The 16,583-nt window shown below is 42.8% G+C and overlaps 1 protein-coding gene across 2 annotated transcripts in view; it reads right to left on the bottom strand.

Annotated features, from left to right (window-relative positions):
• Positions 1-16,583, bottom strand: part of LOC309549694 (sulfotransferase 6B1-like) — a 94,483-nt gene that overhangs the window by 62,576 nt on the left and 15,324 nt on the right. Inside the window, exons 2-3 of one of the 2 annotated variants that reach the window (XM_082250142.1) lie at positions 6,956-7,065; positions 4,751-4,840 (exon numbers count right to left, since the gene is read on the bottom strand). In XM_082250142.1, the coding sequence (XP_082106268.1) occupies positions 4,751-4,840; positions 6,956-7,065 (200 nt within the window). The remainder of the gene's footprint in view (positions 1-4,750; positions 4,841-6,955; positions 7,066-16,583) is intronic. The other variant, XM_082250143.1, reaches the window with a different exon arrangement.

Here is a 16,583-nt window from a genome sequence, read left to right as displayed (position 1 = left end):
CTGTAGCTGTAGCACTCATGCAGCCCCAGACCATGACACTCCCACTACCATTCTTGACTGTTGGCAAGACACACTTGTCTTTGTACTCCTCACCTGGTTGTCGCCACACAAGCTTGACATCATCTGAACCAAATACGTTTATCTTGGTCTCACCAGACCACAGGACATGGTTCCTGTAATCCATGTCCATAGTCTGCTTGTCTTCAGCAAACTGTTTGACTTTCTTATGCATCATCTTTAGAAGAGGCTTCCTTCTGGGATGACAGCCATGCAGACCAATTTGATGCAGTGTGCGGCGTATAGTCTGAGCACTGACATGCTGACCCCCCACCCTTTCAACCTCTGCAGCAATGCTGGCAGCACTGAAACATCTATTTCCCAAAGACAATCTCTGGATATGATGCAGAGCATGTGCAACTGCTTTGGTCCACCATGGCTAGGCCTGTTCTGAAGGGAACCTGTCCTGTTAAACCGCTGTATGGTCTTGGCCACCGTAGTTTCAGGGTCTTGGCAATCTTCTTATATTCTAGGCCATCTTTATGTAGAGCAACAATTCTTTTTTTCTGATCCTCAGAGAGTTATTTGCCATGAGGTGCTATGTTGAACTTCCAGTGACCAGTATGAGAGAGTGAGAGTGATAACACCAAATTTAACACACCTGCTCCCCATTCACACCTGAGACCTTGTAACACTAATGAGTCACATGACACCAGGGAGGGAAAATGGCTAATTGGGCCCAATCTGGACATTTTCACTTAGGGGTGTACTCACCTTTGTTGACAGCAGTTTAGACATTATTGGCTGTGTGTTAAGTTATTTTGAGGGGACAGCGAATTTACACTGTTATACAAGCTGTACACTCACTACTTTACATTGTAGCAAAGTGTAATTTCTTCAGTGTTGTCACATGAAAAGATATAATAAAATATTTACAAAAATGTGAGGGGTGTACTTACTTTTGTGAGATACTGTATATATATATATATATATATATATATATATATATATATATATACATATATTTATATATATATATATATATATATATATATATATACAGTATCTCACACACACACGCACACATGTGTGCTTGAGCTTAGGGGTGTACGCCCCAATGGAATAGGCTGCACACAACTATGGCCTCCTGTATTAGTGAGAAACAACTCTGGATAAATTAAATGAGTAAAGGAGGTACAGAAGACAGCAGCAATGTCAGTCCCCAGCCGACTCTAAGACTGAGAACCAAGCAATTACATGACCACTGATCATTCAGTTCCCAATCTTCACTGAGCAGACACCAGTGACTGGCTCTGCCTTCCCGCTTCAGCGCTCACTGGAGTCCTAGGATATCTGCAGAGGCTGGACCGACTCTGTGACATCAGCTGAAAGTGAGCTTTAGCCTGCTGTTGGCTGAGTCTGTGTCAAAGGAGGGCAGAACTAAGTGCATTCCTGTGACCCAGAGAAGTATGACCAAACAAGCATTGGACATACTTCTCTGTTAATAACATTCTATCACAAAGTGGTATTACTAATCGCCATTGCTTCGGCACATAAAGCCTCTGAACTGGTGGTGCTGTCCTGCACTTTTTTTGGACCTTCATAAAGATAAAGTTGACCTCTGTCCAAGACTCTCTCTCCTGCCAAAATTAGTATCAGCTTTCGATTTGAATTAAGACATTGTGCTTTTCTAAGCCAGTTTACCCTAGGAAAATGTCTTTGGATGTATAGTAGTCAGGGTGATTAGGGTATATTTCACTGCCATGTCCAGTATTTGTAGGACAGAATCCCGTGTGTGTGTGTGTGTGTGTGTGTGTGTGTGTGTGTGTGTGTGTGTGTGTGTGTGTGTGTGTGTGTGTGTGTGTGTGTGTGTGTGTGTGTGTGTGTGTGTGTGTGTGTGTGTGTGTTTATAGAGGACCCATATAAGTGTCTTGCAGTGTCAACTGCTACTAGCTCATGCTGGATCCAACAAACAGAGAATCATCGTTTCTGGTTACAGCACTACAAGAGTGGTAAATGCATCCTGGGCATTCTGATGAGGTATTAATTACACAGGTTTGTAGAGCATCCAAATTGCTCATACATTCACCAGCCTTTACAAAGTGGATGTGGCAGCATTGGCCAATGTCAGTTTTAGGCAGTTTTGCAGCAACAGTTTGACTGGCCTGTCAGGTTTTTTTAAGGTAGTTAATATTTTTTCTTGCCTATTTATGCTCGTCCTGTTTTGACTTTGCCATGGGACGTCTCTGTTGGTGATTATCTAAAATGGAGCTTTGTCCTCCAATAAGTGAAAGAGAAAAGAACTTTTGTACTCACAATACAATTGTTTTCTCTGTTCTTCATTAGATGACACAACATCTGACTTGCCACTGCCCATGTGTGTAAATACTTAGTTTTTGTTTGCACTGCTATGCCATTTGACTGAATCGTTCCCAGTGTGTCTGTTGGACACCAGCAGGTCTTCTGGTTTTTTAGTTGCACCTAATTCTACTGCAGTTCTACTAATGGCCACTGGATGGCAACAGAGTGCTCTAAGTTCAGGTGACTGATAGAATAGAGAGCTAAAGAAATCTAACGTGTCCAAGATAGTAATCGTTCATTCAACAGACTGTGAGCTGAGGGGATTTCTTGCTGGCACAGATTTCACACTGGCACTGCTGATGCTGACTTCCGTCAGGAGACTCTGGGATTGGAAAGATAGGACCACCCCACTGCTTGGACAGCTTCTTCACATGGACTGTAACAGAGTCCTCTCAAGAGAGTGGGGCTTGCACAGATGCTGCATGCTCTTGTGCTCACCGCTGGTGACCCGCACACCAGACTTAACAGGGGAGGACCCAGCACCTGGGGACAGCTCACTTGCCCAGTCACTGCTCTCACAGTCACAGGATCTCTCTGAGCACAGGAAGATAGGGGGAGCTGGCATTTATACCCCCTGGGCGTGTCCAGGAGCTCAGAAGATGCTGGGAGCCCAGAGGATTGTGGGGAGTTGAGTTAAAGGGACTTAACTGGTCGACGCCAGCACCTGACAGGCACAGTAGGAAGCTTACCTACCTTCTAGAGGGCCAGCACGGCACACCCACGTGGGACGCCAGAAGCAAGCAGCGCCGCAGGAGCGGCGGCATCCTACTGCCTGATACAGAGCATCGGAGTGAGAGAGCTTCCCGGCTGCACTTCCGGAGGTCTGAGCACCGGCCAGGGTGAGCATCCCACTGCAAGGGACAAGAGGACAAGAGGAGACACACCATCCACTGTGAGTAGATGACTGATCAGAGGTACTGGACTTCTTCATCCCACATTTGAGTCAATCAGAGAGGTAAGGTGAGCGATACGATCCCCACACACAGACACTGTATGTTACTTATCCTTGATGGACTGACCCAGGATTATGGATGGATCACCGCTATTAAACCCTTTTTCCTCTGACTAGGTGGGCCCCATGCCCTGATCAGTATCACTACACACACTTTAAGACAGGTATATCCTGTATCCCTATCTTTGCTGTGGTAATACCTCCCCAGTTCCGGATTGGCCTGCTCCCTCCGTGCACCACGGGCTGAGACTGAAGTCCCATCAATACTTCATTGCCCCCGCCAACTGTAGATCCAGTAAGATCTTGTCCGTGTCCCATACCTACCGGGTGATACATACACCACCCCCATCACATGATTGGACTCTGTCCCTATGACTATAGAAGTGCCGAACAGTCCCTGAGATCTCCACAGGGAATCAGCAACTGTTTACATGTCGGGTGGCCACCCTTTTTATGTGTATATTTAGATTTGTGATATACCATATTCTTCCTTAAATCTTAGATTGGTTGCAATTATGTGCATTCTATATCACCCGAACGTGGACAGTCCTTGCTTACCTTAAGCAGGTCCGTTTGCCCTCTGCCGGTCATTACCATACTCACCATTAAGCTTTTCCAAGGTACACACCATTTTTACATAAACTGAATACAGAGCAGTAGACACCTCTACACACAGGGTTGAGTAAATTGGTGACTCAAATGAATTTATCATACGTCACCCGCTCCCCATAGTAAGCTCCTAAAACAGAACCCCAGTAGGTTCCACAGGTGCCAGGCAAGGTTGATGCATTTGCATTTCATGCACAACCGACACTGACCCGAGGGGTCGGCCATCAGCTACCGAGTCTCAATCTGTAACTAGGTAGTTTTTTATTTATTTTTTGTATCTATCCTATTGATTTCCATATTTTTTGTATGTACTGCACCCAAATTTAATAAAGGTGATATTTTGTTTTTGCACAAACCAATCCATGTGAGCTCTTCTTTAGCAACCTTCCAGAGAGGGCACCTTCCCTCTCTCTATTTCTGTGTTTTTGGTTACATGCCTGGTTGCGTAGGGTTCCCGGATCAAATTATCCGTATGGGTATGCTTCAATAAGGTCAGAATTTACTGACCTTAAGGCGACTGGATCCCATCCACAGCACAGCTTTTTATCTGTAGGTCCTTAAAGGGACTTGCACCTGAATCTGGATAAAGGGGCACCCCACTACAAAGCTAGTTAGCCTGAATATAGAGATAGTAATATCAGTAAATCAGTAATATCAGTACAATCAGTAAAGCAGTTCAATAACAGCTATATTCTAATTTAAATGATATTACCCTGCCTCAGTTTATGAATTAATGTGCAGTACTAATCTACTTAATCTCTTTTCTATGTGCTGAAATATTCTACCTATAATGTTTGTCTGGACACAGCTAGACACTCAGGTAGCACTTACCTTGGCCTTCTTTTCAAAGAACGACTTTGGTATATTGGGAACCCTCAAATGTGTTGTCATGATCCTTGGCGAAGGTTGTTCTTTACGTTTCTAATAGGATTTTGAAAAAGTAAGCAATTTAGTTGCACTCAAAATACATTAGCAAAAAGAAATACAAAGGTTTGTTGAATAAACCAACACAGAGTCCAGCAACTTTGTTCACATTGTGAGCAGCAGTTAACACACCAAATCATGTAAGGAAAACTACAGGAGCATTTGTTTACACCATAAATTAGCTTAATTTTACATTACTCTTAATTTCACTAAAATAGTCGCTAAGACTCTCTAGAGAATCAGTGGTTCTATGTGCAGAGAATGGCTTCTAAGAGAGACAGCTCAAAGTTCTGATATGGACATACTGACTGACACCCTTCCCAACAGTTACTTTAACATAGTAGCTGTCCACACAGTTATACGTGGTGAAAACAATATTGTGGAATTTTTTTTTTTTTTTAAAATACTTTCATTCTGAAAATATATGTTACACTCCTCTGAGCCCCGGAGGGACTCCAAGTGACAGCGTGGGCTGCCATTAACCCAAGGGTGAAGTCAACAGGTAATATTGGGGAATTGAGAAACACTGGGGGTCCTTCACTTTTTTCCTTCAAACACACAAGGGGAGAGGATTAAGGGCAACTTACGGACATCAGATCTGTTTCCAGCTCACACAATGTAGAAAACACTCAAAAAGGTACTAACAGCACTGTAAAACAGTACAATCCAGGTGGATAACAGGGCTTCTCTGAGCTTTATTCAGCTTCATCCAGATTCTTCCTCTAGCAGAGTCCCTATCCCTGGCTTAATCCTTCCTTTTTCTTTAAGCCAGGATAGCTTGTGGCCCAAATCCTGGCTTTCATTAGCCTGCACATATTAGTCCCCATACAGGCTCAACAGCACCCCTCCCCAGGCCAAAGCCCAGGGGGACGAGCCTCACAAGGTCAGCCCTAAATTTTTATGCTCTTTCCAGCAAGCACTGCTGGAAATACACCTCCTAGTGGTTGGCCACATGAATATTCATTAAAATGTGAATAGGTAAAAAAATAAGCGCAACCTAGGATATTAAAAATACAAATCTTAGTGAAATGTCATTAGCGAAACAAATCCCATTAAATATAAATATAAATGTCCATAATCGTGATATAAAAAAAAATCACATCAGAAATATGGTCGCAATAAAGTGCAAATAAACTCATGCAATAATCCAAATCCAAAGTGGAGAAAGTGCCAGTGCCTTGAAAGTGAATCTTTTATTGTGCACACCTCCACCCACTGAAAGATGGCCATTCACCTCACGTTCTGCCCCTATTACCATTGGGTCAGAACAAGCAGTCCCCTAAAAGGGATATAATCCTATGAATGATGATCAGCAGGTTTTCAAATGGTTAACGATCCTCCAATCCTATTTGAACTCAGATGTATCCCATGCAAATATAAAAAAAAAAAGGGATAGATCTAGTGCTCTAAATTTATCAATTTACTGAAACAATGTATAAACAAGAACACACTAACATTAGCCGGCACATCCAGCGGTGCAAGCTTTTACAGACAGTCCGCTTCTCTGATGGTACACAAAGCAAAATGGCTCAGCCTGCAGTCGGATGCCATGTGGGCATGGTGCTGCCTTAAAGTAGGAGTAAACACTTTTTTGGCACTTGTTCCTACAGGTAAGCCTATAATAAGCACGGTTTAGGAGATATTCACACTGCATGCAGCTAGTGACGTCACCAGCACATGTGCTCTGAATTGACAGTATATCCGTGCTGTCCCTTCAGAGCTCTATGCCATAGTCCGTGACCCCCACGCACATGTGTGGAAGTGACGTCATTACAACGTGCCCTAATCAGACGGCCGGAGGATGCAAACCTGGAAGGAAGACCGGTTGAAGATGGAAGTGCCTGTCAGAGGTGACAGTGAGGTGCTGGGGAGCTTCATTCTAATGTAAGTATTTCATAATGTGCTAGTATGCAATTCTGTTACCTTGCAGGGTTACAAAAAAATAATAAATATTTGTGTGGTTTACTACTGCTTTAAGCAGGGTTACATTTGTATTGTGTTCTTTCTTTTTAGGTGCATCTCCTCCTAACTGTTCCTGTATTACCTCTGTCTAACTTTATCAAATAAGTTATTCAAATTTGAACAGTTTTTATTTATCTGGTAAATACTGACCTCTATTAGTTGTGGGCTTCCAAATTCAAGTGTTAGTAGGTCTAACACAGTTTCTTGATTTTTAAGTATGCTCACCATTTCATTTAGTATTTGGAATAACCAGTTAGTACCTAAAGAAGATGGGAAAAGAGCATGTGAATACTGTATTCTTTTACAGTTGTGTATATTGCAATACTTCTGATCCAGATCTTCAAGTCACACAACCAGTTAATGTTTTGTACATATCCATACAGGTAGCCAAATCACATTTTCACATAAGGCTTTTTTATATGTTTATTGTGTTGAAAAAAAAAAAACACAAAACTATTTTCATCTATTAACCAGGTAAATATAAAATATTCCATATTTCCCTTTTCCAGCCAGAAGAAGGAGCTTTCATGGGGGAGGAAGGAAACACTACTGTTTACCAATGCTTCTCAGGGGGAAACACCATAGTCCACCAAGACAGTCATATTTTCCTTTCATTGACCCCCAAGGCCTTTTTGTTTTTTCTTCCTACTGACTGTTGATGCCATGACATTTTTGCTAACCACCGAGCAGCAGACATGACTATGTTTAACAGTCCTGACCTATGCACCCTGTATCTTGTACTGTGTGTTCTTCTCTTGATCCCTGCATTTTTTAGGCAGTAGTGTACATTATATACTACTTACTTCTGAACTGTATATGCTTTAATGTATGCTATATTGTCCATACAGCTGTTCTCTATATTCTGTAGCGAATATTACATACTGATGATCATGGTGATTATTGTCTCAGCAATTGCTAGTTGCTATGTAGTACCCAACTATTTTAATGAAGTTCAGAATGTTAGCTGTCTTCTAAAATTCTGTGCAGAGACATGCCATGTATAATTTTCAAAAATTTGCAATTTTAAAAATGATTCTGAGTGCTGTGGTTTATGTGTGTGTCTGTAAGACTCTAATTTGTGCCACTGTAAGTAAGGAGTATTTTGTGAGTGCAAGGACTATGGCATATGTGTATGTTGTATAGGCGAGTAGGCTTAGACTATATTAGCTATGTCTGATATTAAGCATAATTTAACCATGCCTTATTTTCATTGTGGCACGCTGTGTGCACCACGGTTCCCTAACTCCCTGGGGGTATCCTTCTTTCTCAGATTCTAAAGCTGGGAGGTAAGAATTTTCTGATGTTCTCCAGCTTAAATGGTATGGGAGAAGGTTTACAACAATAAATGTGACGTAACACTTAAAAGAAGTGTACTCCCCGCGCCTGGTGTTTAAAATAAACTAAATATTACAATATAAAAGTTATAAAGGCAGCAGCAGCAGTAGTGAAAGAAAATAGTCCTATTTTTTGGACTAACTACAGCGCGTGCTGATGTTTATAAATATAAAAAATGTGCAAAATACTGTGCAAACAATATATAATGAAGTGATCCCAGATACTTAATCAATATTTTGTAAATGATAAATAAAGATAGTATAAATAAATAAATAAATGATGTGACATATGAATCAATATTGTGACATAAATTGCATATAGTAAAGAAAAAGGTCTTTGAAAAAGTCACTGGATGTGACGAAACACGTCAGGATGTGGAACGCATTACGTGACGTACACTGGAGCGCAAGCCAGAATTACCTCCGCTCGCCACTCTTCATGGTTGTGCATTAATGTCACGGGAATTTTAGCCCATTTTTGCCTACAATTGCCGATTATTTTAATTGGAAAACCTGCTTTTATGGGAATAAAACCTTTTAAAAACTTTATCACACATAACACTCTGGAGCTTTTTATCTCTTTTACCCATCTACTGTATGCTGATACATGGAGCGGTGAAGAGGAAATCATCCCCTGCATATCCAGGAGGCACCACAAGGGGACCTACCATGGCCCTGAGGGCCTACAAGCGTGATTGGTCTCAATATCATATGATATATGAGACCCATTACATCTGATAAGTCATCCATCTTTTAACATACCACAGGATGAAGGAAACCAGCACCTGCACTTTTAAGAAAAATCACAATAATTGTGGAAAATATCACTGAGCACCTTCACTTTATAATCCACTTTTGAAGAAATCCTTTTGCACTGAAGAAAACCAAAAAATTGGAACTTTCACGGTTAATTTAACATCACGTGATGAACTTTTAAATATATATTTTAAATATATATTTATTTACTATATGCAATTTATGTCACAATATTGATTCATATGTCACATCATTTATTTATACTATCTTTATTTATCATTTACAAAATATTGATTAAGGGCTCTTTCACACGGGCGGTCCGATCAGATCCGCCTGTCAGTTTTTTAGGCGGATCTGATCGGATCCTCCATGCAGCTCTATGGGGCAGCGGGTGTCAGCGGAGGTCACCTCTGCTGACACCCGCTGCCATCCGCATCCGATCCTGTGCTGAAATCTGGACGGATGGAAGCCCTATTTTTCCATCCGTTCAGTAATCGGAGCGGATTGGATCTGATGAGAGCGGACAAGCGGTCCGCTCTCCTCCGATCCCCCATAGAGGGCAGCGGGTGCTGAGACACCTCACTCTCCGCACTGCAAGCGGAGATGGAGCTGTCATCCGCCCGGCTCAGCGGGGATCGCGGATTGATCCCCGCTGAGCAACACGGATCCGCCTGCGGAGGCGGACCGTGTGAAAGAAGCCTAAGTATCTGGGATCACTTCATTATATATTGTTTGCAAAGTATTTTGCACATTTTTAATATTTATAAACATCAGCACGCGCTGTAGATAGTCCATAAAATAGGACTATTTTTTTTCACAAGGTTTACAACAGCCACATATCATATGTTTGTGTCCTGCCAGCTTGAATCGTAGCTGCACATGGATGTAGGGGGGCATAAATGCTTAGTATTTCACCATTTTGCACAATGCTATAATTCTGCTTGCTGGAAGACACAGCCTGCACAGACTGAACCCTCACCATCTTCAAAGCAACCCCCCCCCCCCCCCAATCAAGATAATCTTCTAATCCTGGCCTTGAACACTTCATTCATTTATGGCCTTCATCTGCAGCAGCCTCTTGGATTACAAGTCTGGATTGAAAAAAAACTGTTGCTATAACATAAAAGGTGAAAGAGGAAAGCAGTGACTGTGTAAATGGAGTGAGTAGTGACTCTAAAGCAGGCATGTCCAACCTGCGGCCCGGGGGCCGCATGCGGTCCAGAATCTCAGGTAATGCGGCCCACTGCCCCCTGACAATTTCTTATTTTTTTTGCTGGGGAGGAAGGAAGTCGAGTCGGGGGCACAGCCACAGAGGCAGCCTTAGAGGGGATCATCCACTAGTTGTGTTAAATTTGTGCTGGGGGGGGGCGCGACAGCATGGGAATGGCGCGGCGGCGTTTTATTACTTATATACCTTAACTATAGTTTATATTTTATATGCGGCCCGAGACAATTTCTCTACACTCAATGTGGCCCAGAGAAGCCAAAAGGTTGGACACCCATGCTCTAAAGTATTGACTGGAGTCAATGAAAATTTTAAGTAAAGGATCAGAAGGTGCAAGTAAGGAGCCCCTGAGAAACATTATGGAAAAAGTGTGAAGTGGCCATAAAAAAAAGGGAGCAGTGACAGTAAAATGGAGAGAAGAACTAAGAGAAAAATCGGAGAATGAGAACAAAGCAAAAAAAAAAAGAAAAAACCCAAGGAAGTATATCTAGGCGAGAATGATCAAAATAGGAGAAAAGGGCAGCACTGAAGATGAAAGTGAAGTGAAAGAATGATGTGATAAGACAGTATTATATTTAAAATGTGTGTGAAGCCAAGTTTTAAAATTACTGTTCCCCTTACTTTCTTTGTATGTGGCTCATCTCAGTGCTTTCCCTCTCCAGGCAGCATGAGATTTGACAGGTCTGACAAGAAATCTTAGCTACAGACAGGGCATAGACATGGTACCTGCTTAGGTGAGTCATTCCCTCAGGAACCACCTACAGCGTTTAGCACTAGCAACGACAGAAGAGAGGGTAAAGGGATCATGCTGCAGGCCTCAGAGAGAGAGCTTTGCAGTTACTAACCAAACTATTTCTGACCATGAAGGAGGCTCCTTACACCAGTATATATCCAACATGGTTGCCAAGGTATACATGTCCATTCAGGATTTTGGAGACAGAATTAACCAATAAAATTGTGAATTTTTAGCGGCTCACAGTGATCTGGTAGCTACACACAATGATCATGAAACAGACACACACTGGCCAGAAAACTGAATTGACAGATGTGGAAGACTGCTCCAGGCAAATTAAAATCAAATTCAGAGGTATCCCTGATACAGTACCCCAGACAGCCCTTCTAGACTACCTACACTAGTTATTGCAGTCCTTCATATCTGAATGAAAGGGTTATGAGCTAATTATCAACAGGGCACATCACCTCCCCAAACCACAATTAATTTCGGAGTACAACCTTAGGATGTTCTGGCTAAAACACACTTCTATTATGCAAAGAAACTGGCAAAGCCAGTTAGAACACCCTACTCCCACAAATGTTTCTTTATACAGATTTCTCTCAATTTACCGTCCAAAGCAGGAGCAAGATTCTACCGTTGACCAAAGTTCTTAGAAACCACCACATTTTCTACAAGTGGGGGAACCCCACAAAGCTTTTGATTAACTGTCAGGGAAAAGGATTACTGTCTCATTGCTGGATACAGGGTTGAAGCTTTTGAAAGTTTGGGTATCCTACCTGATGATGCTTCTGTTCCCAAAAAACAAGCACCTGATAAAATCCAATCTGATTGGACTTGATATTGATTCTCCTTTACTAAGCTTTTGAGGAGCTTCATATTCATTGTTCACCGTCGCTGCTCACCAGGGCATGCACTCTGAAGGGATGGCACACCAGTTCACCGTCGCTGCTCACCAGGGCATGCACTTTGAAGGGATGGCACACCAGTCAGAGCTCTGTGCACGGAAATGACCAGCTATTTATACAGCCAAAGTCCACAAACCCGGAAGGACGAACAGGTGAATATAGAAGCGTTGGGGAGCCGTGCCAGCTCTGCGCTCGAGGGCACTGTGTCCAGGTAACTCTGTCCTGATGTGCTAGTATGCAGTGCATACTAGTACATTATGACTTAAACCTGCAGGGGCGCCCAATTTCTTTTATTTTCCTCGTGGTTTACCAACACTTTAAACAACTTTCCACCTTTCAACTTACTACCACAGGACACAGGATAGTGCCATTTTTCTTTCATCGTGGAGATGACAGGAACGCATGTGGTTGCCCTGGCTCTATTGCACATCAATACACATTTTTGTTTATTTAATATACTGTATAGTAATCATAGAGTTGTAATTGCTCATCTGCTACAGAAATAGTTAACATTATCAGACAATAGGAAACTACCACTCCCCCAGTTTTTAGGAAGGACATCCAAATCTTAAATTCATAGTGTTCTATGGAAGGCATGCTAGCTATAAAAAATAAAATGTTTAAGTTTCTTAAAGCTTGGCTAGTGTGTGTGCTTACTGAAACCTAGCTATGCATTGTGATTGTGAGCAAGCAATACACTGGTTACTATTTCTTTTTTTCCATTCTCTTTGGTGGCTTACCTCTCACCTATTTAGCATAGGGTGTAAGGCATGCAATAAACTGGTGTATGAACCTTGTGTTTTTATAGCCGAATGCAGGCCAGAATCCAACTGTATTCCTGACAGAAAACAAGAAGTGCCCTGTTTGCTTTTTGTTATACTGATGTAGATGTGCTGTCAAAATCGCTCATTTTATATACAGGTTCTGCTTATTACCTGCATAGGTGAACTATATTAGTTGTGCTTTAGGGTGATAATACAGAGCAAATTCTTGCTGCAAATATGTCTAGAGGTGTTTGTTTTTTAACCATAACTCCCTGCACAGCCTTTGAACGATGGCCACCAGGTTTTAAAACATCAGTTATGGGTATTTAGTCCTGTGACTTGGGACTGTGAAGTGGCATGACAAGCCATACTCCATGATTTCCAATGAGTACCGTACTGTACAACTTCAAGTCACAACGACTTCAAAGTAGTCCCTGCACTACTTTGGGCCAATTTTAATGCCTTTTGAGGTCCAAAGACATAGGCATTGCTTCAAGTCCAGTCAAAATCGCATCACAATCAGGTCAAAATCACGGTAAATTAACGGCGGCAAATCGCAGTAAAATCATATGACTTTTAGGTCGCACAAGTGTGAAAGGGACCTTAGTGTATGCTTTCTTCTGCTGCAATGCTTCCAAGCCTTTATTTGGGGTTGATATTTCTGGGTTTTAATTTCTTTTGAGAGCAAATTTTCTTATCTTTTATGTTGATAAGGCCTTATTAAAGCGGAGTTCCGGCCTCGGAAAAGTTTTTTTTTTTAAAAAAAACAGTCAGGGCTAGTGCATTCCACAATGGATAGCCTCTGAACTGTCCCAGGTCGCACTTACCTTTTAGAAGAAATACTTACCTTGAAAATTTCTTGTCCAGCGCTGCCATCTCAGGTGTGGGCAGCTGAAGCCAGGGCGTCCTCTTCAGTGTCCTCTTCTGTGTGTTTTTCGTCCCAGAATGTCCTGCACCGGCCCCGCTCGTTACTTCCGGGGCAGGCGCCTCATCCCTGCACAGCTTCTGGGCATGACGCGCCTGCACCGGAACTGACGAGCGGGGCCGGTGCAGGCGCATTGACTCCTGGGAGCGATGACGTTCAGCTCCCAGGAGTCATCGCAAGCAGGAAGTGATGGTGCGTGCCGCGGCTGCAGAGGGAGGAAGTAGAAGGAAGGTAAGTATACTTTCTTCAAAAACAAGGTAAGTAAACAAAAAAAAAATCAGGACTATCCATTTATTTTTCAGGTTAATGTCAGCAAGCGGATGGCCCAAAGTCATTTTTGAGGCCGGAACTCCTCTTTAAGGTTTAAAATGCTCAAAACACAGCTGGTTCCCTAACCCTTCAGCAAAGTGTAAAGAAAAGCATGTTACTTAATCAGAAAACTATATTGTAAAGACCAACACTCCAGGTCAAACAGAGCGGTGAGTGATTTTTAATTAGCAAAAAGTGAATGCTGTGCCACTGCATCATTAGAAAGAAATAAAAAAAAATTAAGTGCAAAAACATTGGTACCTAAAGCACCTCCCATTCACAACACCTTGTATCCCCATTGTAAAAATAACAGTTAAATGGGGTACACTATAAGAAAATCGGGCGAACGATCGTTCGATTTTCCTCGTTGTTGCACAGCAAATTGGAACCGATGAAAGAAAATTAGTACGAAAAAGGCTTATTTTTGTTGTTTAGTGTTTCTGATCATGCACAGTTTTTCTATTCTGATTTTTCTTGTACAAAAACGGTACACATTAAATGAAAAACGTTAGTTTTTTCCCGTACGAGACAAATTTTGGAGTTTGTCCCTTTGAGAATTTTTGTACGAAAATTCTGAATTGTCTGTAGACAGTTCTGTACACAAAATCGTACGAAAATTCTTTGGATGAAAATGTTCGCCCGATTTTCTTAAAGTGTGTACTAGCCTTTAGACATACACCTACTATCTATGATTAAAACTATTCCACTGCTGCCCAATTTTTCACTGCTGAGGCTTTAGGGGGTCTGTTTAGACTGTGATCGTACAGCTTTTGTATCCCCATAGCGTAATATAGACTGCTTGTACACAGCTCCAGCCACATAAAAAAAAAAAATGCTGATTCACACTGTACAGGCCACAGCACACATGTGAATAAGCCTCAAGACACAGAGCTTTATTTATGAATTCAATACAGTTTCACCTTTTAGATTTAGCAATAATGTTGAAAAATTATGTTGTGGTCCACCAATAATGAATTAAGTGTGTTTTTTGCAAAAAAAAATATTTTTTGGAAGAACTTACTGTAAAATCCTTTTCTTTTGAGTCCATTGCCAGAGGCAGCTCTCGTGCTTCTTAGACCATTGGGTTATGCTGCCCTAGGAGTAGTACTAGGCAGGAAAAAAAGCAATTCACCATGCCCACTGGGCTGTCCCTATAGGCATAACCCCCCACACCCTGCTCCAGCAAAACAGTTTTGTTGCAAGCAGTGAAAGAAGACACAAAACCATCCCCATAGCAGAGGGGCGGGTGCTGCATCTGTCAATGGACTCAAGAGAAAAGGATTTTATGGTAAGTTCTTAGACCATTGGGACGTCCCAAAGCAGTGTAGGCATGAGGGGTGGGAAGAACGCAACCAAAAAAAAGGTAACGTTTTTCCAAAGGCTAAACGTAGCCAACTGGGTAACAAAGCTCAACCAGAAACAAGAGGAGCCTACCATGGGGCACCTTGCCTTTGGTGGATTGGGGGAAGAAGAGTACTCTTAACCCCCCGCTAAGCCTTTTATCAACTCATCCAAGGAGGCTCCAAATAATCGCTCACTCAGAAAGGGAAGATCTGTTAAGGCCTTCTTAGAAGCTTGGTCAGCTGACCAGCTCTTAAGCGACACCATACACATTGCGGCGCATGGCAATCCCTACCGCTGACACTCTGGCACCCAGAGAGGCCACGTCCAAGGACGCATTACACAGAAACACCAGGGCCTGGGCTATCTGGTCCATGAGTTTAATCAAGGTCGGGGGAACTATCTCAGTGTTCAAGTTACCCCCTAAGCACTTTAACCCATTCCGTTACCATCTGTGAAAGCAGAATGGATACAAAGATCGGTTTTAGTACTGAACCCGCCAAAATATGGAGGTGGCGGGAAAAGGGATTCCACCCATCTGTAACCGGGTCCTTGTGGTTCCACGGGTACCACATTAGAATTGTTAAACCTGGAAACAGGGTGGTCCACCCTAGGTGGCACCGTCCAGCAGTTCAAGACCAAGTCAGCAAAAGGATAACGGCATTTAAAGCGCTTTGGCACCACCAGCATATGTGTATGCACTGCCATTGTTCATTCACAATATACTCGGGACAAGGAAACACCAGACCTGATTTCTGGGCTTTGCGGAAGCCAAAAAAAACTACCTGTGTTCCTGACTATGTGGGCTCATCAGTCAATTGTAAAGTTTCCCTCACTGAACAAATCAGTGCTTCCTCCATAGCACATTCCTGCGCTGCGGCTGAGGACAGGTCCTCTTTGCCATCCGATTGCGAGGACAGGGATCCCTCAGGGAGGGGGTTGTCTGTGGCGACCATATCAGTCTCTGAGTCAGAAGACAGAGAAAGCAGCGGCCGTTCTTGGCTAGCAACTTGTTTCATGACCAGATCAACATTTGATGCCACACTATCAAATGCTGCAGAAAGAGACACTATGGACTGCGATTTGGACGTACCGGCAGTTGCACTGAGGGGGTCTGATGGAGAATTTACTGCCTGGGACCCCATTTTGCAATGTTACAAAAAAAACTTGCACTGCCCCTTTAAATTCACGAAAGCGGTCCGCACTGCCTGATCGCTTTGTACTCAGAGTTACCCTTTAAACAGTGGCAGGTAGCAGAGTGTGCAGGGAATGCCAAGAAATGACCCCCAATACTGTACCACCTCACAGAGGAACCAGGAACGTCTGCAGCATGGAGAACTGAACACAGGAAGCGATGTCACAGGAAGTGGCCGAACGCTGCAATGCGGTCAGGACCAGTGTTGCCAACCGCCCGTAGATTTACGGGCAGCCCGTGAATTTTAGCCCATTTTCGGGCTGCCCGTAAATGCCCGTTACGGGCAGC

Source organism: Pelophylax lessonae (assembly GCF_965119305.1).
Source record: "Pelophylax lessonae genome assembly, chromosome: 3".
NCBI lineage: Eukaryota > Metazoa > Chordata > Amphibia > Anura > Ranidae > Pelophylax > Pelophylax lessonae.
Note: the sequence above shows the minus strand (reverse complement) of the source record. Positions and strands in the feature narration are given on the sequence as shown.